Source organism: Staurois parvus, unplaced genomic scaffold (genome assembly GCF_062004578.1).
Source record: "Staurois parvus isolate SC_StPar_1 unplaced genomic scaffold, SC_StPar_1.0 ptg000145l, whole genome shotgun sequence".
Lineage (NCBI taxonomy): Eukaryota > Metazoa > Chordata > Amphibia > Anura > Ranidae > Staurois > Staurois parvus.
Window position 1 is genome coordinate 16256446 of NW_028317941.1, and position 27793 is coordinate 16284238.

Here is a 27793-nt window from a genome sequence, read left to right on the forward strand (position 1 = left end):
GTCAATTTAGACAGGAACCAATTAACCTACCAGCATGTCTTTGGAGAGGAAACCCAAGCAAGCACAGGCAGAACATGCAAACTCCATGCAGATTGTTGGTACTAGTGAGCCAGGTTATCTGAAGATACATATATTACAACCTCATAAAACTTAGGGTCTCCGCTCAATATTCTGTAAGTTCATCTTGTGATTCCTGCAATAAAATGAGTACTCTCTGGGCAGGCGCCCCATCTATACCCCTCCCATTCTGTGGATATGCATAGTGTCCCAAACACTGCACATGTAGCAAAGCCATTAGTAAGCAGGTGAAAGCAGCCTCAGCCAGCTTCATCCAATCATGGACCTCCATGATTAAAGGATAGGTTCACTTTTCCCCAAAAAATTATAAATGCACATTTATTTTAGGTAAAAAAATAAGCATTTACGTATTCATTTATTTATTGTTGTTAGGAACCTGTAAAGCATTGCACCCACGATAAGCAGATTGTGAGTGTAATGCCACGGTCTTGCAGACTGTATATTTGTCTGCCTGTACCTCCAATACGGGGCTGTCAGTTACACTCTGACAAGAAGCTCAATGAACTACTTAGAGCAATCAACAATGCCCTGGAAGTTCATTGAGAACTACAAGCCAACAGCTATAGGCTTACCATTCACAGAACACTGTGAGTTAATGACGCTGCCGAGCGGACAGAAGATCCCCCACTAAATGCTAGGGGGTGTGGGGGCCAATGCATTTGTGACTTTTTTCTATGCATATCCACAGTATGTTATACTTATTTTTTGTAACCCCAATTAAGATAGCCACTTTAGGGTATTTCCAATCATTCATCAAATATGAGTGCATCATAGAGCATACTGTATGTGTATCAATGATCAAATGTTTTTACATAAATCGGTTGTTCAGCCAGGTTTAAAAAAAATCAACTTAGCAACTGCAGATACCATAGCTGCTGACTGTTAAAGTGTTACTAAACGCACAACAGTAAAATCAGTGTATATATGCAGTAAAATATGCTTGATATACTCATTGTGGAACCTAAGGGGTTAATCCTCTGCATTGTGTAAAAAGGCTGACTTCTCTGGTCCTCCCCTTCTTCCAGTGTCCCCCTCTCATCTTCTGATAAGACATATCGTGCAGTTTCACTCTGCACATGCTCAGTTTGGTGTGTATTGCTAGAGAGTTTTTTTTTTCTTGGGAGAGTGCATGTGATCAGCATAGAACCAATCAGCACTGTCCAGACAGAGGTCAGAGATTCTTCATCCTCCCAGAGCAGAAAGAAAACTCCTCCTACAAGCTTTAACATGTGCTCTGCTGGACATTGTTAGAAGTCACAAGACTGCTCTAACTGCTGATGAGAAAAGATAATTAGCATTTTATATTTAGTAAAATAATTTAATTTCCATGGTGAATGCAGGGTCCTGGTTTTAGTAACACTTTAAAGGACACTTCCCTGCCCAGGGATCCAGTACTATCCTCACGCTCATTGGTTCTTTGTCAGTCTTCGGGTGCCTGGCGGCAGCATGTTTATTTTGGGAGGCCGGCTGCATCACCTTGCGGCTTCACAGCCTTCATTCCACTGCACATGCACAAGCTGAACTGCACTTTGTGAATGGTCCTGTGACGTGTCCCAGAAGTCTTTAGGCCAAAAGGGGGAGGGGGAACGTCCGCTGGCACTCCTACAAAGGTATCCTAACCACAAGTCACTCTCTAGTTCTGCTTTATCAATGCATCCTATACAGGGGCAGACTGACAACTCATGGGGCCCCTGGGCAATAGGGGATCATGGGGCACCTGTGTCCTTACCCAAACTCAAAAAAGCCTATGAAAAAGGTACCAGGGGCATCACATGGGGCCCCCTACTGACCCCAGACCCTCGGGCAGTGCCCGAATTTTTAAATGGTCAGTCCGCCCCTGGTCCTATATCATATACAGTAATACAATATAACATACAGTGCATATTTCCTTTGGAGAGGAAACACAAAAAGAAATTATTGGTGCAATATTAAATACTCATTTAGCGAGATGAGGGATGTTGTCCTTGTATCAATTAAGTCCACTGGGAACTATTTTTGCCAAAACCTAGGTAAATAAAACATTGTGTTGACTTTTAACTCCCTAGACTAGAGTATTATCCTTTAAATATCTTAAGTGGGAAAAATAGGACAATGCAGCTAAAAGATCTGGATACCAAGGAACACCAGTGAAACTAGAAAGACAATTCATTCTTGTATTGGATACAGTGCTATTTACAGTGGTATGTGACAGTAGTGCTATTGTTATTTTATCTGCACAGCCTATTCCTGTTATGTAAGTTTAGTGTGGAGAGTGCAGCAGTGCTGCATTCCATCAGTGCTCCTTTGTTAATACAGTCAAATCCTGTGTTTATGCACCTGTTTTCTTTTCTATGTATATACGCCTTATCAGTTAGTTAAACATCACAATATTTTATCATCTTTTTATATTACAAGCAGAATTGGAGTCCACATTTATTTAGGGAGATAATATGATTTGAAGGTAGTATGCTGCCACCTAGTGCTTGATAGTAGAAAATAGTATATTGGTCAACAGAAATTTGTATTTGTTCAGTGAGCCATACTGTATAGTGTCATTGCATACCATGTGTTAGCTTATATGCTTTTGATATTTTTGTTATATGGCAGTAAGTAGTAGAAACCCCTTAGTTGTGTGGAAAAGAGAAAGAAGGGGGTTGCATCCCGTAGTGTTTGTTTTATGATTTGAAAAATGGCTGGAGAAGAAGATGAACAGTGGGGTGAAATAAATTCTACTCCAGTCAAGTAGATGTGAATGGACGTAGGGAATGGTTTAAACCCTTATTAGTGTTGCCATCTGTGTTCCATTCAGAAGATTTTTTATTACTTCCTGTCCTGGAGACACATGAGAGAGAAAACCTTTCCAAAGAAAGGTAAATCGCCTCTTATCCCCATTGGAGAATGTCCCCTTTATTGCCGTTCTAGTGACAACTCAGAATTTGAGATTTTCCTACACTGCAGTTACAATTACAATGGTCACCAAGATAAACAGAGAGAGTGTATCGCCCTAGTGGGGACACAGCAGATATAAATACATGACAATACATACATAAAATGCACTTTAACCGACTTTTTGTGTATTCATCTCTCCTACATCAGGTTCCAAACCTGTTCCAAATCTGTTCCAAAGACTGATCTTGTCAAGGTATACTGCAAGCAGCATGGCGTATATTTTTATGAACAATAGAGGAACATTACGCAAGTCATTTCCTACCATTGATGTAAAACAAAACAATTTCACTGTCACTTTTTTTTATTACAGGCATTACAATCCATGAAGACTGTGCAATAAAACTAGAGAGAACCAAAGGAGTCTCTGCTGGTTTATCAGATGACTCTCTTGCAAGTGACAGTGGCGTTTTTGAAGCCTTAAGTAAAAGGTACTATACATGTTCATGAGTCCAAACTTAAACTGTGAAGACATTGAAGTCCTATTTATAAAGCTGACAACTGTATTTTCTGAATTTGCCAAACTATTTTCTAAAGTGTTTATAAAACCAAAGTCTGATGAATTTTGTTCGGTGCTGAACTTCTGAATTTTTTTAATGCTTTAAATGGAACTGGAGCAAAATTTGTAAATTTGAGATTAGTAGAAACAAATCACTTGCATTGCATGTAATTATATATTGTTTGTACAATGCTCCATTAATCATGGATTTTTTTTATCAATTACTTAATCACTGCTATATACACTCACTGGCCTCTTTATTAAGTGCACCTGTTCAATTGCTTGGTAACAGAACTTGCTAAGCAGCCAATCACATGGCAGCAATTTAATGCATTTAGGCATCTAGACGAGGTGAAGATGACTTGCTAAAGTTTAAACCGAGCATGGGAAGAAAGGGAATTTAAATTACTTTGAACATGGCATGGTAGTTGGTGCCAGACGGGCTGGTCTGAGTACTTTAAAAACTGCTGATCTACTGCGATTTTCCTGCACAACCATCTCTAGGGTTTACAGAGAATGGTCCAAAAAATTTCCAGTGAGTGCCAGTTGTGTGGACAAAAATGCCTTGGTCAGAGGAGAATGGGCAGACTGGTTCGTGAGGATAGAAAGGCAACAGTAACTCAAATAACTAGTCGTTACAACCAAGGTATGCAGAATACCATCTCTGAACGCACAACACGTCGCACCTTGAAGCACATGGGCTACAGCAGCAAAAGACCACACCGAGTGCCACTCCTGTCAGCTAAGAACAGGAAACAGAGGCTACAATTCGCACAGGCTCACCAAAATTGGACAACAAAAAATTGGAATAATTGTTGCCTGGTCTGATGAGTCTCGATTCCAGCTGCAACATTAAGATGGTAAGGTCAGAGTTTGGCGTAAACAGCATGAAAGCCTTTCCTTCCTTGTATCAACGGTTCAGGCTAGTGGTGTAATGGTGTGGTGGATATTTTCTTGGCACACCTTTGGCCCGTTAGTACCAATTGAGCATCTTTTAAATGCCATGGCCTACCTGAGTATTGTTGCTGACCATGTCCATCCCTTTATGACTACAGTGTACCCATCTTCTGACTGCTACTTCCAGCAGGATAATGTACCATGTCACAAAGCTCAAATCATCTCATACTGCTTTCTTGAACATGACAATGAGTTCACTGTACTCCAATAGCCTCCACAGTCACCAGATCTCAATCCAATAGAACACCTTTGGACTCAGCAGACTTGCATCATGGATGTGCAGCCGACAAATCTGCAGCAGCTGCATGATGCTATCATGTCAATATGGACCAAAATCTCTGAGGAATATTTCCAACAACTTGTTGAATGTATGCCATGAACTCGGTACTAGCAAGGTGTACCTAATAAAGTGGCTGGTGAGTATAGTTACATAGTTAGTCAGGCTGAAAAAATACACCAGTCCATCTACTTCAAACAATAGAAAAAAAATAAATAGAATAAACACATAGAGGAAAAAAAAACATCTATAAAGCTTATCCCCAAAAGGCAATTGGGTATTCCCTGGATCAACAATCTCTGGTGTTATTACCTATAATTGTTATAATCCAGTTATATTTTGTACATTTAGGAATGTTCTTTTTTAAAACAATTTACTGTGCTGGCCAGAACTAGTTCTCCTGGGAGTTTATTCCACATTTAAATCTCTTATCCTCCAAACGTAAAGAGTTCCCGTGCTCCCTTGTCTTTTACAGTGAATAACTCTATTCCAAGTTTACTATATGGACCACTTTTGTATTTATACATGTTGATCATATCCCCCCTTAATCACTTCTTAAGAGAGAATAAATTCAGTTAAGCTAATCTTTCCTCAATGCTGAGCTCCTCCATGCCTCTTATCAGTTTGGTTGCCCTTTTCTGTACTTTCTCCACTTCCCCAATATCCTTTTTCTGAACTGGTGCCCAAAACTGAACATTCCAGATGAGATCTCATTAATGCTTTATACTGGGACAAAATGAGTTCTATACCCTCTTTATACAAGAAAGTATTTTGCTTCCTTTTAGAAACTGCAGCTTGGTATTGCATGCTGTGTCTTAATCATTTGATTAAGCACAAGATCGTGTGAAATGCGTTAACAGGTCCTGTATTCATCTCCTGATGTTTTGTGTGTCCTATGGATCAATAAATACACACTATATTCATCTATCCTCCAGTGTGCGGCTGACCCTTTTTCCTATTGTATCTGGGGCTCCAGTACGGATGTTTAAACTGGTCATAGATGGACAGAAATCTGAAAATTTTAAAGAAAAAGTATTTCCAGAACGATCAATCCCTCTAATAATTAATGTACTTGTTATGTTTTTGACCAAATAGCCAAGAAAATTTGATGTTGGAAAATTTAGCTAATTTCTTATCTGAAAGAACACATTTCTAATTGTGAATATAATAATAGATAAAAAAAAATTAGTTTAACTGTATTGCGCATTACCCTCCTTTTCTGTTCTGCATACGATTTTTTAAAATCTGTTTCCCTGTTATAGATTTTCCCACACTTCCTGCCTGGTAAACCGTTGTTTGTAAGAGTGCCACATAGCAGTAAAAGCCTGACAGGAGTTCTTTCCCCATTCTATCAAAACTAGAAAAACATGTTTTTGATGTGACATGCACTCTAGCTTTTAGGCTCCATTCACATTAGGGCACATGATTTTGCCCACGATTTGGAAACGCGGTGTGACAATGTGAAAATGCAATCGCATTTGGAGGTGCCATTTATTTCAATGGCACCTGAAAGTGCAGGGCGTGTTTGCCCTGATCGCGTCGCATTTTTCCGCACAAAAAAATGCTCTGTGATCACACAAACAAAATTGCGGGGCGATTGTGGCGCATTTGTCACGCAGAAAAACGCACCGCAATCGTGGCAAAAACACCTCCAATTTTCAGGTGCCATTAAAATTAATGGCACCTCCAAACGCTACTGCGCGTTTTCACATTGTCACACCACATTTTCAGACCGCGGACAGAATCGTGGTGATTCTGCCCGTCATTTGAAACACCCTATTGTGAATGAAGTCTTAACGTTAGGCCAGTGCCTTTCATGGGCCACAGTGCTGTGGCAAAAATAGGAGGGAGCTTTTTTATGAAACGCTATAGTCATTGCCAGCTTCCACCCCCGCGTGTGAACCTCCACCCCGCTCACCAAGTGTCCCTGGCTTCGCTTGCCCGTCTGCGGGCCCGGGACTGGCTCCATGTGCCCGGCATCTAGAGGGGAGGGAGGAGAGCGAACATGTTTGCTCCCCTCCCCTTCTTGTCCTAACTCAAAAGTGACGTTTGACGTTACTTCCAGGTTCCCATTCACAGATTCCCGCCCATTGAGGCCGGGAAAGAATGTAATGCAGTGTGATGTACACTGCATTACATTCAGGGGAGCACAGGAGAGACATGCAGGGTCTTTTAGACTATGCATGTCTGATTAAAGAGAACCTGTCATCAAAAAAATGTCACCTAGGGACTTTGTCCCCTATGTGATGAAAAAAAAAGTTAAGTAGGAAAAAAAAAGTTAAGTAGCAAAAAAAAATTTTTAATAGTAAAAAAATCAAAGTTGCACCCAAGCACATAACATCCCCCGAAAAAAAAAAATTGAGACCCCACCCTTACATATACGCACGTTCAAAAGTAAAAGCACACACCGGGGCGCCCACGTATGAAAATAACGATTGCAATACACATGTTACATATCGCCTCACGCCAGAATAAGAGCAATAATTCTAGCACCAGACCTCTTCTGCACGCTAAACTGATGACCTATAAGGGTCTTTAAATGGGTCGCCTATAAAAAATATAGGGTACTGAAGTTTGTCGCCATTTCACGAGCGCACGCAAATTTAATGTTTGACATCTATTTACTCGGTGGAACCTCATATTTTACAAAAAAATAGGGTCATTTATTGCTTTTTTGTGCCCTAAAATTAATTTTGCGGTAATATCATGCGAAATAAAAAATAGCAACTACCACTATTTTATTCTCTAGGCTCTCTGATTTCAGAAAATATATCATGTTTGGGGGTTTTGTGTAATCGTCAAGCCTAAAATTATTTTTTAAACGTGTGCAAAAAACGCAATAACGGCTCTAGCAGCAAAAGGGATAAAGGATAAGCCCGACACTTCTCTTTCCTGGCAAGCACCCAATCGGTGCTCATTACACTACAAGGTCTCTCCCCTCCCTGCTAGTCTCTGGGTGTGGGGCTGGAGACAGCCATTGAGCCCCTTTTGTTTTTAAAAGTCCCAGACATTCCTAACAGTTTTGGTTAAAACTGCTTTTTTTTTTTTTTTATCAGTACAAGTAGATTGCCATTAGTGACAAGTAGATTGGGATCCCAATTTAGTCCCTGGACAAGTAGTTTTTTTAAAAAATTTCCACACCCCTGGGCACTGTACAAAATTATGAAATCTTCACTTTTTGAATTCAGGTCTACTTTAAATTATCTTCATAAAACAGGACACTTTTTATATTAGAACATTCCAAGCACAAAATGGAATGATCCTTCCTTGTCTCTTTTTTCTTTTCCCTTATAAAGGAATGAGAATGTCGAAGATTCTGTCTGTAAAGAGTCTGAAAAAAGGGAGGAACCTCAAGTTCATGTTGGAGTAGTGTAAGTGACTTGAATGGTTAATGTAAACCAAAGAAAACATTGAAAATTACATTTTGAGATGCATACAGAGAGTCTAGCCCAGTAGCTCTTGACTTGTTTTTAATTAAGGTATTGGTGTAGCAAACTAGCAAACGTAAAACAAAAGTAGATGAGGATAACACTGCACCTATAACTCACAGTTTATATACTGTCTGTGATTTCTCCAAATGCATATCCTCTTGCTCCAGTGATTGGTTAATTTTCCCTGCCGTGCAGCACCACTGCAATGGAGCATTTTTCCTTTCCCTGAAGATGGGCTTTACTTTGACCCCAACCCTCCCCCACCGACGCCACTTTACATGGTTTTCTTGGGCTCTTTCGTCCCATCGAGGAACCCGAGAATGCCAGCCAGCAGTTCCGTTGGCTGACCATAGAGCTGATTGGAGACTGGAATGCCTCCAATCATCTCTATGGTCTAAGAGACCAGAAGCTCCAGGCATTTCATCATTTCGGTTTCGCCAGATATAAACCACCGTTTTAAAATTGGGAAAAGCATCTGATCACACCGATCTTGGTGTGATCAGATGCTTTAGGGGTAGAGGAAAGATCTAGAGTCTAATAGACTCCAGATTTCTCAGAGAAGAGTACCTACCACTGGAAAAAGGGGAGGATCAGAGAAGTCAAGATCAAACAGCTTTTTTACACAATGCAGAGGATTAACCCCTTAGGGTCCACAGTAAGTATATCAAGCTTGCTTTAATGCATATACAGACTGATTTTACTATTGTGGGTTTAGTAACACTTTAAGTGACAGCTTTGTGTAAAAAAAAACAAAAAAAAATTAATTTTCCAAAAATTTATGGCAAAAAATAAAATCTTCCATGGACTCAACGTGCCTCTCAGCAAATTCCTTGGGGTGTCTACTGTTCAAAAAGTGATCATTTGGGGGGGGGTTGTACTGCCCAGGCATCTTAGCACCTCAAGAAATGTGATAGGCAGTCAGAAAGTAAAAGCTGCGTAAATGCCAATATATATACCATAGTTTGTAAACGCCATAAATTTCACACAAACAAATTAATATACACGTACTGGGATTTCTTTTTTACCAAAGAAGAATACATTTTGGTCTAAATTTATGATGAACATTGATTTTACTGGATATTTTTTATAACCAAAAGTAGAAAATATTGGGGGGGGGGGGTGTTTCAAATTTTTCAGTCTTTTTTTCATTTTTATCACAAAACTTAAAAAAAACTGGTGATCAAATACCACCAAAAGAAAGCTCTGTTTGTGTGAGAAAAAGTACATACATTTCGTTTGGGTACAGCATTGCATGACTGTGCAATTAATTACAGCCTTTTAAAATACACATATCAAAGGCTGTTTTTCAATGCCAGAAGGCAGTGGGCAAGAGATCTGACATCACTCACTGGACAGCATAGAGCAGAAGCTGGGTGTAATGTGAGACCTGAGTGGAGGGAATGGACATAGTCTAAAAAGGAAGCATGCACAGCAGCGGTTGTAAGTCACCTGCTGTGTGCTGGAGGAAAGCCAGGGCCATCCCCCAGGAAGAGACTCATGCAGATAGCAGAGGGAAGAGAAACCAGACCGAAATCAAACTAGGTGCATTAGATTGAGGCAAGTACACACTATAGAGGGATAAGCTTTGTTTTTTTCAGAGGTTTACAACCAGTTTTACCACCCAAGCCCTGCAAGCCTTAGACCAGGGGTGGGCAAACGTTTTGACTTGAGGGCCGCAATGGGTTCATATATTGGACCCGGGGGCCGGACCAAGAGTAGATGAATGATGTGTATGTGTCATCCATAGTAAGTATAGTAATATTCCCCCATAGTAAGCATAGTAATTAATCCCCCATATAGTAATTCATCCCCCATAGTAATTCATCCCCCATAGTAATTAATCCCCCATATAGTATTTCATTCCCCATAGTAATTCATCCCCCATAGTAATTAATCCCCCATATAGTAATTCATCCCCCATAGTAATTAATCCCCCATAGTAATTAATCCCCCATATAGTAATTCATCCCCCATAGTAATTCATCCCCCATAGTAATTAATCCCCCATATAGTAATTCATCCCCCATAGTAATTAATCCCCCATATAGTAATTCATCCCCCATAGTAATTCATCCCCCATATAGTAATTCATCCCCCATAGTAATTCATTCACTTACCTTTGCTCCGCGCGTTCCTCTCGCCGTGTTCCCGCGCCGTTCCGGTCTTCAGGGTGGACTGTGAGAGGAGCCTAGCTCCCCTCACGTTCGTCACGCTGCCCCGCCTACACACATCCTGACAGCCATCCTGACAGTATCACGCTCCACGGGCCGGATTAAAAGGTCCGCCGGGCCGTATACGGCCCGCGGGCCGTAGTTTGCCCATTGCTGCCTTAGACAGTGTTCAAATCGAGTTCACAACTGATAATGGGATCTACCAACACAGTACCGACGGAGGGACCAAAAAAGAGAAAGTAAGGGGCTGCTCTGCAAAATTCTTGCACAGAACAAGTGAGTGAAAAATCTCTTTTTATTTTAGGGAAAAAAACAGTGACTTTAACATCACTTTAACATTAAATAAAAGAGGAAATCTAGGTAGGAGTATTAGGCAAGTGAAAAGGTAAGCAGAATTTTTTTAATTTTTTTTTTTAAGTTATTCTATGTGAATGGGAGCACATAACCAATATAAAGTAGGCATTATCCCAGTCTGGATGTAATAGTGGAAATACACACTAAGCACTGTGATGTAAATTTGTGCACATTGCACATTTAGTATGTGTCAAACTGTTGCTCCATCATAATTCTGTTTGTCTGAATATATTACCTTTAATACTGTATATGGGTGTTTATTTACAATATGTGTTTTATTACAGGTATGATTGTGGAAGTGAATGTCTTTTTGTACATGTTTTGCAACTTAAACATTTTAATGGCCTCACTCTCAAGCAAGGATGCAAAATGTAAGTATAAAGAAATTGGTAAAAAATATACAGTTACAGAGAAAAATAGGTTCCAAGATTTTATGAAGGTGTAAATTTGCTTCCATAGTTGACTTACTTACATTATTTATCTTTTTCCAGAGTTCTTCTTACTAGCCTTTCTTAGGTGTTCTATTTCTCTCACAATATACAATGGGTTGAGAACTAGTGACAGCAGATAGGTTTGATGCCCTTGTGGGTGTGACGAAGAAGGATCTTAGAATTAGATCTTATATATTCCTTGGGCTTGTTAATGTAAACATATTTAATATGCATCTAGTACAGACAATTTGGCTTTTAAACACCTTATAGGGCCGATATTAAGCAGGTAATGGCTATATATGACATCCAACAGACTAGAAAATATGCTAGATATGTGAGTTTTCCTGATTTTTGACCATCCACAACTCTGCCTGAAGCTATATCAGCAACTTTGGGTTCGTTCACACTTGACTTATTTCTAACTCTTGCCAAACGCCCCTATAGTGTTTGACAGGCATTTGGGAAGCGTTTTTAACGCTCCTCAAATGCTCCCCAAACTCCCTATGCGTGTTTTTGAGGCATTTGATAGGCGTTTGCCAAGCGTTAAAACCGCACCACAAATGCCTATAATGAAGTTAAATGGTATTAAGGGTCCGCAAACACCCCGCAAACGCCTGCCAGGCGTTTGAGGAGTTGCACCATAGACTTGAATGGGAGGCTTCAACTCCTCCTGACTGGACATGAGGCGTCAGTTTTGCCGTGACGCTAACGCTTCAGTGTGAACAGCACTGTGTGCTGCCATGTGCAGAATTTTCATAGGCATTTGAGAAGTGTTAAAAATGCTTCCCAAATGCCTGTCTGATGCCTGCTGACAAAGCTAGTGTGAACGTAGCCTAAGTTGCAAAATATCATCCAAACTGACATCTTCTCTCCTCCCAAGATTCTCTGCTCTCTATCTCCATCTACGCCTCTTCCCAGGTTCACCTCCATGAGCATCTCCCATTTTCTGGAACTCCCTGTTCTAATTTCTTTGGCTATCGCTGCTCCTTTCACTTTTAGACGATACCTTCAAACTCATCTCTTCAACAAAGCCTATTCCACTTCTCACATCCCGAAAAACTGGAATTATCTTTCTCAATCAACTCATTCTGTCATAATTATTACCTTTTATATTACTTGTCCCCCATCCCCCGCCCTCCCAACACTCTTGTTTTGTATTGTAATTTTTGACACTACTAATTCTGTATCATATTAATACCAGTGTATCCCAATACTGTATATACTTACCAATGTACTTTTGTACATATATTACAGTCAAATTAGAGTCTACCTGCCCTCCCTTGAATCCACTACACCAAGCACTTACTGTTCAAAAGCTCTGGAGTTTCAGATGCCAATGATGTTTAATGAAATATTCCAAATACCCATGCAAGCCACTGAACTGAATCTGAGTTCTCTACAGCTGTACATATGTTCTGTACTCCCTGACAAGCAGGAGGAGCTAATGGTAAGTGAATACTGCCTTACAATACCTTCATACATATATGTTAAACTGAAAGATTCTAAGTAATATTCCTCTGAAGCAAAAAAACTGTTCTTCCTTCAGACACTTTCATAACTTAGGACTTCCATGTTTTCCGTTGGTAGTATGTTTATTGAAATTTTGTCTGAAAAGGGATAAAATAACATTGTCAATTAATAAGCAACTATAAATCATGTCTATTTCCTCATGCAGGTGGTGGAATACATTTAGCAATGGTAAACAAGAAAATATGTGTAAAAACTGAATGGATCGCAATAGTAGATTTATAGAATTTGGGAAACGTAAAACTGGATTTAATTAAAGATTAATTTAATAATCTTAATATGAGCGAGGATCTAAATAAATAAGTACAAACATTTACAGTTTGTGAAGGCAAAAATGGAAGAAAATGGGAGGCAGGAAGTAGAACAGGTATATTTGATTAGTGCTGGTGAATACACACCAGTGATGCTGATCCAGAGTTGGAGTCCCGGCTCAGCTCACTACTGATAGCATTAGAAGAAGATCTGGACAGCTGCAAATCCTAAGAATCACCTTCATTCTTAAATAAGATGAAACAGCAACACAGACATTAGGCAGAGGGAGCTGGGCAAGAGGCCAATATGTTTCACGCTTTACCAGCTCTTAGTCATAGTAAGTTATGACTGTCCTGGTCTTCTTCTAAGTATATTGGAAGCAGCTCCACCATAAGAAACTATTTAAACATTTATATTTAAATTGCAGTTGCTCTTTAATGTCATGTTGTGAGGGGCATTAGTCTGGGATTAGGTTTTATTATATAATCTTTCTGAATGGTTCAAGCAGTGACAGAGTTTCTTATTATCACAGGGAATTGCTCAGATCAGCTTGACTGACTATGAAGGTGCAAAAGAGATGCATCTTCAGTGGTATCCTGTTGAGATCTACAGTAGTGCCGAGCCTCAGAAAGCTAGTGGTGATGGACGTGGCTATATTCGAACATCTGAAATCACTAACAAAACAAAAACAGTAAGTGCTGATCTCTAAACTTCTTTGAGAACTGAGTATTCTACTGTAGTGGTACATCACAGTGAATAGTACCAAGTAACCCATGGTACATTGTATGTAATACCAATAACACCTTTGTTTTAGGAACAAAGAAAGACCAAATTGCTGTTGTGGTGTTAAAGTGTGTAATAGCATCATGCAATTTTCCACAGCCAACTGTTGTCCCTGCAAGGCTAATTTGCCTGGAGTATGATATTCTTTATCAATCATCCCCAAATCTCTTCACAATGGTAAAATACATTACTCCAGAGGAACAGGGGGATTAAATCGGTGCCAGGCTGACTTGCAGTAAATAATGGCAACCCAGACACAGGGACAAACTTTCCATCACAGTTAGAAGAGGGGTTCAATTACACAATTTAATAAAAAGTACAGTTATCTTTTATTATACCTTGGTTATTATAATAAAAAGTTGAAAGGTAGGAAGCTCCCCTGCAAACAGCAGACTAATTCACCTTTCACATCAGAGGACTGGTAAACTGCAGGATATTACATTTTGGTACATAGGTTTGGATACACTTTATGGTTTTTTTGTTTAATTTGAGATCAGTACATGATCATTCTGAGGTCAGTTTAGGTTACAATTTTTAGATGTTTTTATATACAATTAAAGAAATATTTTCGCTAAATTCACTTTTTGAATTTGCCACTTTGCTTAGGATGCTGTGTCAGTTTTACTAGCTCGAACAACAGCTCAGCTAGAAGCAGTTGAGCGTGAACTAGAGGTGGAGAGAGTGAAGCTGGAGTATACTGAGGAAGAGATACTAGAGATGGAATGCAAAGAAGACAAAGTGGAGGCAACCTCAGAGAGGTACATGTGACATCTGGAAACACTAAAGAAAAGAACAAATATCTATCTTAAAGTAAATAATTTTAAATAGACTTGTCATAAACAAGGACAATCAAACCTGAACATAGGATGAAAAAAATGCAAAAACAAAGGATACTGTATCTCCAGTGTAAACTGTACTCAGTAAATTCAGAGATGTAGGAAGTCACGGTGAGGTTTGGCTTTGCCACTGCCATTGGTTTGTAGCAAATCATGTGGGTTTGAAATTTACAGTCCTGGCAAGGTTTTTTTATTTTAAACCATAATGCACTGAATTGTTTTTCAACTAGTGGCAGCAGGATTATAAAGGCCAGTGATGGGGTTTTTAGGTCACCAACTCTCTATTAAGGTGGTTGGTGGAGGGGGACATCATCCTGCTGCTGCTTCTGGTCCTGCTTTTGAAGCACCACATGGATCTCTGGTCTCTTGCACTGCCCACCTACACTGTCTCAGTCACTTTCATCTGCATCATGCCCTCATCAGCAGCAGCTGCCCAGGTTTGTGAGTACCTAAGGCCTTTCTTTACTTAGTTACATTACAGCGGATGCAACATGTCTTCACTAAGATACACAGAAGAGAATCCCGTAGTATGGTTGACTTTAGCCCACATTCCAGCATCCTGATTTCAGTTATGATACAACCTCTCTATCTGTCCACCTACAAGGTACTTGGTGTGGCCAGTCTCTGGGTGGATTCCAAACCTGATTTAAGCCAGCCAAGCCTGCAGTCTCATGCTTGTGATATTGCGCAATGTCCTTGTGTCTCTTTCGATCAATTGACCATGTCAACCGTGCTTTTGCTTTTCAGACAATGTGTTCTGGAAACTGTATATGTCATCATAACCTTTGACACTGTGCCTCATAATACGTTAAATAAATTGGCAACTTCATTAACAGAGGAACCAGCTAAGCAGGCACCAAACATTTGCACTATTTGTTGCTCAGCAAGCTCTGACAGGACTCTGTATTAATAGCAACGCAAGCAGTGAATGACAAAAGTGAGGCTTCCCACCTATTAGCTATGTGTCTCATCACACAGCCGAAGGAAAAGAGTGTTACATCACTTCAGCTTCGAACTGGAATCATGGCGTCACTTTCACACCTGCAAATCATGTAGTGTTTCCATTTTTTTGTTTGCAGAGTCTCTAAGCATGCTTCGGCACCATCCTGAGCCTACAGAACATCTCAACTCTGTGGACTCGTGGCTCTTCTCACTGTCTCTTATTAAAATTCAGAACCTCAGAAGTCTACCTCTGGTGAGGCTGTGTTTGGGTCCCTGCAATCTCTTAAAGTGAATCCAGATTTGCATGGGTACAAACAAATGGCAACCACTCCAACTTATAACTGTCCTTTGCAGCAAGGAGCACATAGAAGGGCAACGCATGTCAAAAAATCAACAAACAAAAATTCCCAGCTCACTTACCAGTCAGCCTGCAACAAACTGAATCACCCTAATAGTTCACATTAAAACAAGGAGTTTCGTTTGCACACGTTTTCAAATATATGCGTAAGAAGGTTTGCATTGGGTTGCTTCAAACCTTATAGATGCAGTGCATACTACCCTGCATCTAGAGGATCTGTCTGTGTTGTCCAAGGAAAAAACCCCTGTTTTTAAACACATGTTCTTAGACAGGTTAATTTGGTTTTTGATAGTTGGCTAACTGGCTGGCAGTTTGAACTGGCTTTCTTATCCCCCTCTTTTGATAAGTTATACTTATCCATGTTCCTTGCCGACAATAGCCATTATTAGACTGGGGTAGGCTGGCAAGTTGAACTGGATAGTCCTATTTTTTACTTTGTGTTGTTCAAGGCCTTGAGCTCCCAAAACAGCAAAGATCTTTCCACTAAATCTACTATTTTACTGCTTCCTCTATGAGAATTGAAAACACCCTGAAGGTACCTGGGCTTCATCTGAGATTGTGTCACAACATTTCCCTTTGAAGGGGAGCTTATTAATCGATGATCTTTTCCACCATAGATACATGTGTGATCCACCTGAAAAGGCAGACCGCCATGAGGGTGGACGCTATGCTCTCCTTTAAGGATGTCACTGACAGGCAGTTGAACTCCCTTTTAAAGTCCCACATTGAAATAACTGATGTGGCTTTCTATCCTGTATTGGCAAAAACTTTAATATGTCAAACTGTGAATGTGTTGATTCCCATAAAGTGAATCCCACTATCTCTGGGGTAGGACCACTTTTATTGGAGAAGCTAGAGCAAATGTATGGAGCTCTAGCCAACCCTTATAGCTAACAAACTAAGCTCTTGTGTCTGGCATCTTTGCCAGCTACTCCTCATCCATTTTCTGGAGTTACTGCACTTAGTAGAGTCCCTTTCTAGGACTATCTGGGTCAACCAATCCCTGTACACTGTTTAGTACCTATGGATTCACACTCCTCCCTTTAGGAGTGTTCTGTTACTTTGGATTCAGTTGCAGCTCTCAGGGTGCCCCAACTTTTTCTTTCCTTGAGGAACCCACCTACCCAAACACCCTCTGGAACAAGTGGTTATACCAGGATCAGGGCTGTAGCTGCAGTCCCAATCCTGCTATCAAAATTTGCAGCAATGAGCTTTCATGTAAAAGTGAGTGGGCTCTACAGCCACTCAGTCACTTTTATAGGGCATGGAAGCCACCCCCACCCCTAACCTGCTGTCAGTCTGTTCTGTTCCACTTGGGAGCCTGGGACTGCCACACTTAGTGAGGCCTGATGCAGACAGAGGAGAAGGAGGAGCGTCCATCCCTACCTCTGTGACAAATTAAGCAGGTATTACATCACTTCCGGTTTCAGTTGTTTGTTTACTGGCCTGTACTGGCCAAACAGGCATCCAATCAAACCGATGGCTGCTTTGGAGGACGGAGATGAAATCTCTCAATAAAGAGTATCTGTCACTACAAGAAATGTCCTAAAATGTCTCTTTCCACTTTTTGCTTCTTTCTCCTCATCTTCCTTTTTTTTTTTTCTTATTCTTTCAGGCTGTTCCGTAGGGACAATTTGTTCTTATGTACTCCTTTGCTTTGTTTTTGTATTTTTTTATACATTGGTCTCTCATCCACCAATACCTGATTCCATGGTACAGGTGTAGGAAATGGTCTCCTATTGCCCGTAATGTTCTTGTTTTAACTTGATTAATGTGTCTTTTCACATATCAACCATTGTTATTTGTCATAGTTTTTTGTTAGCGGTAAGACTTTTATTTATAAACATGACAGTGGTCACAAACTGTATCCATTTAACATTTTTCAATAAAAATGTATTGAAAGGAAAGAGTACCTGTCACTGTGCATACTTTCACAAGGGATGTTGTTCATCTCTTGTGATAGTAAAAGAGCTGAAAAATGAGAAACAGTGTAAAATTATACATTTAAATAAAATAAATAATAATAATATTGAAAACAAAACTTAAAGCACCCCCATTATTTGCCTCTATGCTCACACACAAATTGGAATGTGCACCTAGATCCTGCACACATATGAGGTATTGCTGTGAACGTCAGAGGGAGATCAAACCGTAAACTGGTAATCTGTGAAGGCTGTTAAGCCTTTGGAGATTTTTAGGCACCGTAGTTGGTCACCATTTCACAGGCATGTGAAATTTGAAATCCTGACATGTTTAATTTCTATTTACTTGGCACAACATTATCTTTTATAGTTTAACAATAAATTGGGTATTATATTGTGTTTGTGTGCACTAAAATCCATTTAAAGGAGAAATACAGTCAAAACTCTTTTGCCTGTACTTCTGTGGCTCACAGGAGTGCAGTTCGTTCTGCACTCTTGTGACCTGTTTTCAGCCAACAGTGGACCGAAGCCCCCTGTCTGCTGATGTCACTCAGCTGGTCCAGGCTAAGGAAAGATCCCAACTTCGGGATCCACCCCAGAGTCTGGAGTGGCACCTGGCTCAGATGACTGTTCACTGTCAGGCCAGGTTACTTTTCTTAAATTATTGATTAAAATTCCTCAGGTCATATTCCCCCAATGGAGCCTCCTCTTTTTTGCTGCCTCTCAGTCTTTTTCTGCTTCCCCTCCTTTGTCTTGCAACCCAGACTCAAGGCATGATGTCTGAAACTTAAATTCAGTCTCTTGAGCTGAATGGGGTGCTTTCCATGCTCTGAAAGGACTTCAATTATTGTTCTGTCGCTATATCTGGTATCCCAGAACAAATAATTGCTGTTTTATCTGTATCCTTCTGAGACTCAATACTCTGACCTGGTCTTTGCTAAAAATAACTATGTTGCTGGCTCTTCACTGGTCAGGGAGATTTCCTTGTGACAGGTCCAGTGCCCTAGTCCCTTCTTCTTGACTCTCTTCTCATTTTTGTCCCTAATCAGGTGTACATTCTCAGCAGAAGATGGTTTGAATTTAATTTGCGTATTTTCAATCTACCCTCCAAAGCCATACAAAAATATTTTTCGCTGGTGTACAGATTTTTTTGACTTTGCTACTATTACATGTTTCCCATGGGAGTGCCTAGCTTCTCATACCTTTTGTTTCAAATTTGTTTGCTTATTAGCACTACAAATAGCTAGAATTGAATAATAAGATTACCCAGCCACCCATCTCCTCCATAGACTTCAATGAAGTTTACTGCAAAGTCTGCACACTTCTGCCACAATTTGAGAACCAAAGCCAGATAGATCTGCTCATCCCTACTGGACACAACATGGTAATGTTAACTTGTTTTAAAAAATCCAATGCTTAGCCCTGTTGCTTCTTCAGTCTCCTTATTGGTCCTTTAATTTGATGGGCAGCCACAGTCATTAAAAGGAAGACTCAAGAAGTGGGAGGGAGTGGGGTCAACCTCAGTCCTACAGGACAAGTCACAATCTTTCAGCTTTCATTGAATGTAAACTCTGCTTATTTATATTTAATGTGATGTATGCCTAGTTTGAATTGCCCTTTTCTTTCAGATCTTATAGTTATTTTTTAAAATGAGTTGAGGAATAAATAATACCATTCATAAAAGTTGTACTTTTCATCAGACTGTGCTTGTTCTGAATACAAAAAGCAGCATTTAACATAAATGTTTGTATCTGTTTTGTACTATAGAAGCTGGCAAGCAGACTCTGTTGACAGTGGATGTCACAGTAACAGCACGCCAATGAGTCCACATTATTCAGAAACCATGTATGGTGATGCCCTCCATGGGCCAATGTGTGCAGGGCAGGCAACCCTGTATGATTCAGTGAAGATTACCAATGAGACTTTGAAGGTAAATATTGATTGCAGCATAACTTTACCAACTAGCTCCGTCATGACCAAAAGTCATTGAAGCCTAGAAGTCTAAGCCAAATTTGGCAGGGTCAGCATTCTTTACTTAAAGTAATTGTAAAGGAAAAAATATTTTAAAAAACAAACAAACATGTTATACCTATCTGCTCTGTTCAATGGTTTCGCACACAGCAGCCCTGATCCTCCTCTTCTGGGGTCCCTGCTGGCGCTCCTGGCTCCTCCCCCCAAGCTGCTATGTGGGCACTCATGCGGGCGTGTTCCCGAGCCGCACTCTGTGTTCATTGACACACAGAGTGGGGCTCGGCCTCACCCACCCTCCTAACTGCCTGTAATTGACAGCAGCAGGAGACAAAGGCTTCCACTGTTGCCTCTGAGTCAGTGAGGAGAGAGAGAGAAAGGATGCTGTTCTGGGGCACAGCCCAGGATTGACATAGGGCTCAGGTAAGTGGGAGAGGGGGCTGTGGGGGAGATGCACACAGAAGGTTTTTTACCTTAAAGCATAGAATGTATTAAGGTAAACAAAAAAATTCTCTGCCTTTAGAACCACTTTGCCTTGACAATAATGTTATGAATAATTTGCACACCTAAATCATTTTAATATGTTTTTGTAGACATAAACCCTTCTATTTCTTTGCTTCATTTGATTATGGGCTGACAGATGTATAGAATTGTAAAAAAAAAAAACACGTCATTTTAAAATTATATTTTTTAATTAATGTATTATTGTTCTTTTTATCACTGCAATTGTAATTAACCATTACAATTGTAGCGATAACCCCCAGGGGTCCCTTGATAATGCTTGTCCCCAGTGGTTGCCCTGACCTTGCAAGCCTTCTGACACTCTGAGTTCAGACAAATTTCAATGGTATGAATTACTAATGCAAGAGACACGATTCTTTAGTAACACCTCTACATTAGGCTCCTTCAAAAGAGTAGGCCACAGAATTAAGCTTTCGGAGGTATATCCCCAGTTAACACACAAAAGCAAAACATTGATAAAATGGAAATAACCAAATAGCAACAGTTAACAGATTGTACGTCACAAATGGTACGTTGTAACTATGTAACTGCAACAGCAGCAGTGGGGGGGGGGAGAAAAGCTTGTTGACTTATTAGCTCCCTGGTGTCACAATAGAAAATGCAAGAAAGTGTGATAAAATGTGTTCTTGAGTTCTTAGATGCTTAAAGGATGTGATAGTAGCCCTTGCCTTCTGCTAGCAATGGTGGGGCCATATACAGTAGTGATTAATGGTAATTAAGATAACAAATAGACTGTGGCAAATGCTCAAAGCAAAGATCTCCTGGTGTAAAGGTGTCTGCATGCAATGTCTCTAGAGTGTTATCAGAAAGAGGTTGGGTATCTGTGCACTCACCAGTCCTATCCAGTGGATTGCATGGCCTCCTAGGAACAGGATTCTTGCACAGGCGTCTTGGCTGTTCACAGAGAACTACAGACTTACCGCCTGACAGCCTAGCATCACAGCAAGCAATGATGACTGGCTGAAATCTGGATAGTGACAGTCCCGATGCAGAGAAGCTAATGCGATCACGGTGTGGCGATCGGTGTCTCCACTAGGCTGAACTGGAATGAAGAATCCCAGAGTAGTACCCAGCAACCTATCTCTAGAGGAGAACGGCAGTCCTGCTATTCTCAGCTCTGAATTCTGGGCCAAGACAGCTAGGCAGTCCCTTGCTGTAGAATATATAAGCTTTCCCAGCATCCCTATGTATTCAGCTCTCTCTGGTAGTTGTAGTCCAATTGGCACTCAGGAACACAGCAAATACTGCGTATAGGACTACAGATCCCAGGATCCTCATCTGTACAAGAGCTGTATCCACTCTGCTAACAGAAAGTGATGTAGCAATCGTAGTACTGGGCACTAGGGTGAGAAAAGATTACTTGTAGTCTCATTTGTAAGTGTTCTTAGGTGGCATAATGATATAGCTGGCACCTGGCTACACAGATTTTTTTCATTTTGGATAGAGTAAGGGAGGGTTACCCTGTCAGCTTTTTTTTTGCCATCTGTGTTCCATTTGAGGAGATTTCCCTTCACTTCCTGACCCATAGCCAAAACAGAAAGTGAGAGAAAATCCTTCCAAAGTGAGGGAATCCCTCACCAGATTTAGTGTTCTCAGTGGAAGATTTTCCCTCTGTTCCTGTTCAGGTGACAACCTGAAATTTGGGGTTTTCTTGCACTTTCACCAAGGTTACAGACAACAATAATAGATGTGTTAACCCTCTTCACTTTATTCAAAGCTTAAAAAATGTTTGCCTTTAATTATACTTAAAATAGAAACATTTCCACTGTAGGCGAATAGTTTATTTTGTGATTGAAGCATCCAGTGTGCATGGAACCATTATATAATAAAGATCACATGATCAGGAACCACTCTGATTGAAGATGAGATGTAGGAGGCACAGTGAATGTTAATCTACAGGATACATTAAAACCACAAAGCAAAGCTGACCTAGACCTTATTATTATATTTGTAGGTGGAGAATATTGTGCTAAATGACCTATGGCTTTTTTATTCTGCTGTGCCAATAAGTGTTGTGCGTTCTTGACTTTGCCTGCTGCAGAGTCTCACTACTATTATAACATTCTCCATACTGTAAAGCTACAGACAAGTAACAGACCTTTTCTGGAAGCAATAGTAATAAATCCATTAATAATAGCAATAGCAAGAAAACATACTTATAGGAAAATAGTACATGGCCTGATGCTGAATTGATGTACTGTGTTAATGTGAATTGCAGGTGGACAAAGAGACCAATACTGAAGATATGTTTCCAGATGAGGTCAATATTATGAAAAAGGAGAGGACCTGTCGCCGGTCTCGCGGGTCTGCTTTTGTTCGCAGCAGTACAATTGTCCGTTCCCAGACATTTTCTCCGGGTGCAAGAAGTCAGTATGTTTGCAGAGTAAGTGACATGGAACTGAATGGCTTGGTTGAGGCCCAAACATTTTCCACTTTTAATAACTACTGGAAGGGTAGGAAAATCAAACCTTTACATGCCACAGGATTCAGATATGGTTCCTAATTGAGAGAACAAAAGTGTTACTTTTAAAACTATGAAAAGCCATAAAAGTGGACCAATATGCAAATGTAAACATAAAGCATGACTAACGGTTTGGCTAATGCAAATAGAAAGAGTAACAGAAGGCTGAAATACGCATCTTTACTGAGAAAAATGTTGCTTCGAGCCCCCCTTAGTTTTGACAGCTTTTGTGAAGGCCAAAGCTCTTGGCCATGTGATTTGCACTAAAAAAGAAGTTCAGCTAATCTGAACTCCAATCCATCCCTTCACAAGGGATCAGATGTCCTGGTATTTAGGTCTTTACGCATGAAGCCAGAACTGAAAGTCTTTATTCACATCTGTATATTTAACCACTTGACCTATGGAAAGGGGGTAACCTTTCATGACCAGGGCATTTTTTTTGCTATTCAGCACTTCGCTACTTTAACGGGCAATTGCTCAGTCATGCAAAACTGTACCCAAATGAAATTTATATAATTGTTTTCACACAAATAGAAAGACCTTTCTTTTTCTGGTATTTGATCACCACTGGGTTTTTTATTATATAAACGAAAAAAAAGACTGAAAATGTAAAAAACAAAACAAAAAAAATTCAATATTTTCTAGTTTCTGTTCTAAAACATATCCAAATTCAAAAAATGTAATTTCTTCATAAATTTAGGCCAACATGTATTCTGCTATGTGTCTTGGTAAAAAAAAAATCCCAATAAGAGTATATTCATTGGTTTGCCTGAAAGCTATAGGATCTACAAATGATGGTCTACAGTGCTCAGCATAAATGAGTACACCCCAACAGATTTGTCAGAAGACCTTTACTTTCCTTTGAGAGTCAACATTTTCTCTGGGACACTATACTACAAAATACTCCCATAAATGCAGGCTATTGATTGCAAATAAGATGTGTTAATTTGCACACAAAAAAAGTGTTTTTCCTAACAAATTCATTCAAGACCATGTTGCAAAAATGAATACATCCCAATGAAAGCCTTAGGAGCAAAGCTACACTATATTGCCAACAATATTAGGACACCCCTCCAAATCATTGGATTCAGGTGTTCCAATCACCTCCTTGGCCACAGGTGTATAAAATCAAGCACCAAGGCAAGCAGACTGCTTCTACAAACATTTGTGAAAGAATGGGTCGCTCTCAGAAGCTCAGTGAACTCAGTCGTGGTACAGTGATAGGTTGCCACCTGTGCAATAAGTCCATCCGTGAAATTTCCTTGCTACTAAATATTCCACGGGCAACTGTTAGTCACATGCTCTCAGGGTGAATCTGCTCTCATCTGTGAAAAACACAGGGCGCCAGTGGTGGACCTGCCAATTCTGGTGTTCAGTGGCAAATGACAATCTAGCTCTATGATGCCGGATAGTGAGCACTGGGTCCACTAGAGGACGTCGGGCCCTCAGGCCACCCTCACGAAGTCTGTTTTTGATTGTTTGGTCAGAGACATTCACACCAGTGGCCTGCTGGAGGTCATTTTGTAGGGCTCTGGCAGTGCTCATCTTGTTCCTCCTTGCACAAAGGAGCAGATATCGGTCCTGCTGATGGGTTAAGGACCTTCTATGGCCCTGTCCAGCTCTACTAGAGTAACTGCCTGTCTCCTGGAATCTCCTTCATGCTGTTGAGACTGTGCTGGGAGACTGTCAAGGTCCTACCTTTCTTCAGAGCTTGTGCATCTCCATGAGCTGGCATCCATCTTGGTTTTCTGCAAAGCATGGTGGGAACCTTTATGCCTTCAGGCTTCTGCGGCTCCTCCTCAGAAGGGTGTGGTTGAGCACATTTAAACCTGCTGTCTGCAAGTGTGCTCTGCACTTGTGTCCTGTATGTTGCCCTGTTGCAAGCTCTTGTGTTGTTCCCATTGCTTTCCTGGTAACCGACTCGGCTTGGACAAGACTACTCTCTGCGTTAACCCTTTACCTGACCTCCCGTTGCTGAACCCGGCCCGTGACCTGAGTATTCTTTGCCTACCGTCTAGTACTGTCTGCTCCGTTGTTATTGACACGGCTTGTCTGACTACTCTACTCGTGTTCCCATCTAGCTCCCACCAGCTGTACGCCATTGGCGGCAGTCGTTATCGCAGCTGGGGTCACTCGGGGGCTGCGACCTGGTCTCAGGCTGCGTCAAGTCCATCCCCACCATCAGGGGCCCTGGTGAAGGGTAGCCTGGGGCTTAGACTCCGCGCCCTGAGGGACTCTGGTCTGTGGGTAGTGGCTGTCGTCAGTCGCAGCGTGACCGTACCATAGGCCTGCCTGCCCATTCCAGCGTTCCTGCCCTGACAGAGACACAGTAAACCTTCTGGCAATGGCACATATTGATATGCCATCCTGGAGGTGTTTTACTGCCTGTGTAACCTCTGTAGGGTCCAGGTATTGCCTCATGCTACCAGTAGTGACACTGACCCTGGCCAAATGCAAAACTAGTGAAAAACAGTCAGAAAAGATGAGTAGGAAAACAAATGCCAGTGGCCTCCACCTGTAAAACCATTCCTGTTTTGGTGGGTTGTCTCATTGTTGCCCATCTAGTGCACTACTTGTTAATTTCATCAACACCAAAAAAGCTGAAACTGATTAACAACCCCCTCTGCCACTTAACTGACCAGATCAATATCCCAGGAGTTTAATTGACTTGATGCTATACTCTGATAAAAAAAAGTGTTCTTTTAATTTTTTAGGCAGTGTATGTATGTATGTGTGTGTGTGTGTATATATATATATATATATATATATATATATTATAAATACCCATTTTATCTTTTTCTATAAGTGATCATGTGACTACTGCATAGGGGCTTAAAGTGGGAGTGGAGTCTCCTTGTGACAATGAAGTGTGTAGGGGGGGGGGGGGGTGTTCGTGGCAGCCTCACTCAGAGCACAGACACAGTCTTGTGTGAAATGCAGACAGAAATATGCTGTGACAAGCTGAGAAACAGCAGTACACTAATCTTCCCAGTGAAGAGCTGTGCAGAGAAGCATGTCAGCAGAGGTCTGCCCATGGCAGTCCACTGTGCATGAGCTCAGCATCTTGTAGCTCCCAAGTAGAAGGCAAAGAAGCAAACTGACCACACTGGAATTGATGTGCTTCCATAACTTGCACAATCAGTTTAAAATTGGAAAACAGGGAGATTTGTTTGAATAATCAGGTAATTTACACAAAGGATCCAAAGCAAAAATACCAGGATAATTTGTAATACAAGTACATAGTGGTTATCAATGTTGTCTTGCAATTGATGTCCACCAGAACACATCCTTTATACTTCCGTTTCTATTCACAGTATAAAAAGGTACTGGTGTTTTAATTGGCTTCTGTTAAAATTAAACCTGTGTTTTGCTTATGTAGGCTGCCAGCTGCCCACACCCTCCTTCCCTTTGCTTCCTTAATGCTCAGCTCAGCTGCCAGGAGCAAAAAGAAATACGTGGTACTTTTGGGTGTGAACAAAGGTGAATCATTCCTCTTAATCCTACATTACAATGCTGGTATTTAGTTGTTGGCCACTCAGGAACCCAACGCTGTCACATGGGTGCAAATCAAAGCCCTTCTTCCTGTGTAAGATCCACTTTTGACTGATTAGAAAATTGAGTAAGAAGTATTTTATCGCTCTGCGGAAGACTTATATTAGAGTACAAAATGGATCTAAGCAGGATATCTGATTGTGTCAAATGTAATAGAGGGTGGTCTAGTATATTTTGCATGCCTTAGTTTTTAAAAGTTAAAAAAATGTTTTGTGGAAACCCACATTTTTAAACCATATTTGGGTCTTCAAAACAAGCACTGATCAAATCATTAAAAAGTCAGTGAATTTTCTGGTATGGTGTCTCACTGACATATTACTATTGTCTGCCCAATGTCTGCAGTATACCAAATGTCATTATTTTAATATTTATATCATATTTTGTTTTTGCTTCTGTTTAGCTGTATCGAAGTGATAGTGATAGTTCTACATTACCGAGAAAATCACCTTTCATTCGAAATACACTGGAAAGGCGGACACTACGCTATAAGCAGGTATCGATGTAATGTGCAATTTTTACCATACAATCTGGAAAGGTGGTTATATGAATCTTTGCCATGTCCAGTATGTTACAAAACAGAGTTTATTTAAAGAAAAACATGTCATACTTGTTTTATCAGAACAGACATCCATCTGTTAAGTGATTGCAAAGCCTTCAACTATGGTTTTTGCTTACATTCCAGATGTGTTTAAAATACTGAGGTCTACTGCTAGTGCTAGAATTACTGATTAGTATGATTATTTTTATATGTATTTTCTATGTATTTTTCAGTTGTATTTGAAGTTTACATTGCAGGGGATATTTATATAGTTTCAGTTATTTCCTTATCCAAATTGTTTATTGAAGTGGAAGAATCAAGGAGTTTACAACCGTACATACAGCTGGATCAGTGCAGGATACAGAGTTACATGAAACTGTGTCAGCATAGTGTACAGTGTATGTGCAGGAGCAGTACAATTCTGAGAAGATATCAGTACAAATAGGCAATGTAATACTGTAGCAAGTGAAGTAGAAAGATGATGATAAGATAAAAAGATATGCACAACCTCATATGCGTGACCAAGGGTTAACAAAACTATGAGTTGGTAAAAATGCGATGTTCAGATAGGCCGCTTTGTTTCCGTTATTTCAACTAATATAATACCCTAAAATGGATATACTGCTAGATTGTTCAGTAGTTTACATCTGGGACAGTGAGGGGCAGAAGGATCATATCATGACACAGCATTGCTAAGCATTTGACAGCACTAGTTTGTAAGCTGATCACTATTGAATGACAGGGACTCCAGTTACACAGTTGAAATAGACATATGTCTATTAAATTACATAGTTGGTAAGGTTGAGCAAAGACATCAGTCCATCTAGTTTAATCAGCGCACATTACAGCTTACTGATTAGTTGCTAGAGGTTACTGCACATCATTACCACTCACTGATTGGTTGCTGTGGATTACTGCTTATCAACACTGCTCACTGATTGGTTGTTAGAGGTTACTGCACATCATTACCGCTCAGGGATTCGTTCCTAGAGGTTACTGCACATCATTA

General features: G+C 40.4%; 1 protein-coding gene across 1 annotated transcript in view; it reads left to right on the forward strand.

Annotated features, from left to right (window-relative positions):
* The window catches only part of WWC3 (WWC family member 3), a 264566-nt gene that overhangs the window by 228971 nt on the left and 7802 nt on the right, over positions 1-27793 (forward strand). Inside the window, exons 12-20 of the mRNA XM_089673898.1 lie at positions 3317-3434; positions 8033-8107; positions 10977-11063; positions 12378-12570; positions 13435-13593; positions 14292-14443; positions 19511-19673; positions 22452-22616; positions 26647-26739. Of these exons, the coding sequence (XP_089530024.1) occupies positions 3317-3434; positions 8033-8107; positions 10977-11063; positions 12378-12570; positions 13435-13593; positions 14292-14443; positions 19511-19673; positions 22452-22616; positions 26647-26739 (1205 nt within the window). The remainder of the gene's footprint in view (positions 1-3316; positions 3435-8032; positions 8108-10976; positions 11064-12377; positions 12571-13434; positions 13594-14291; positions 14444-19510; positions 19674-22451; positions 22617-26646; positions 26740-27793) is intronic.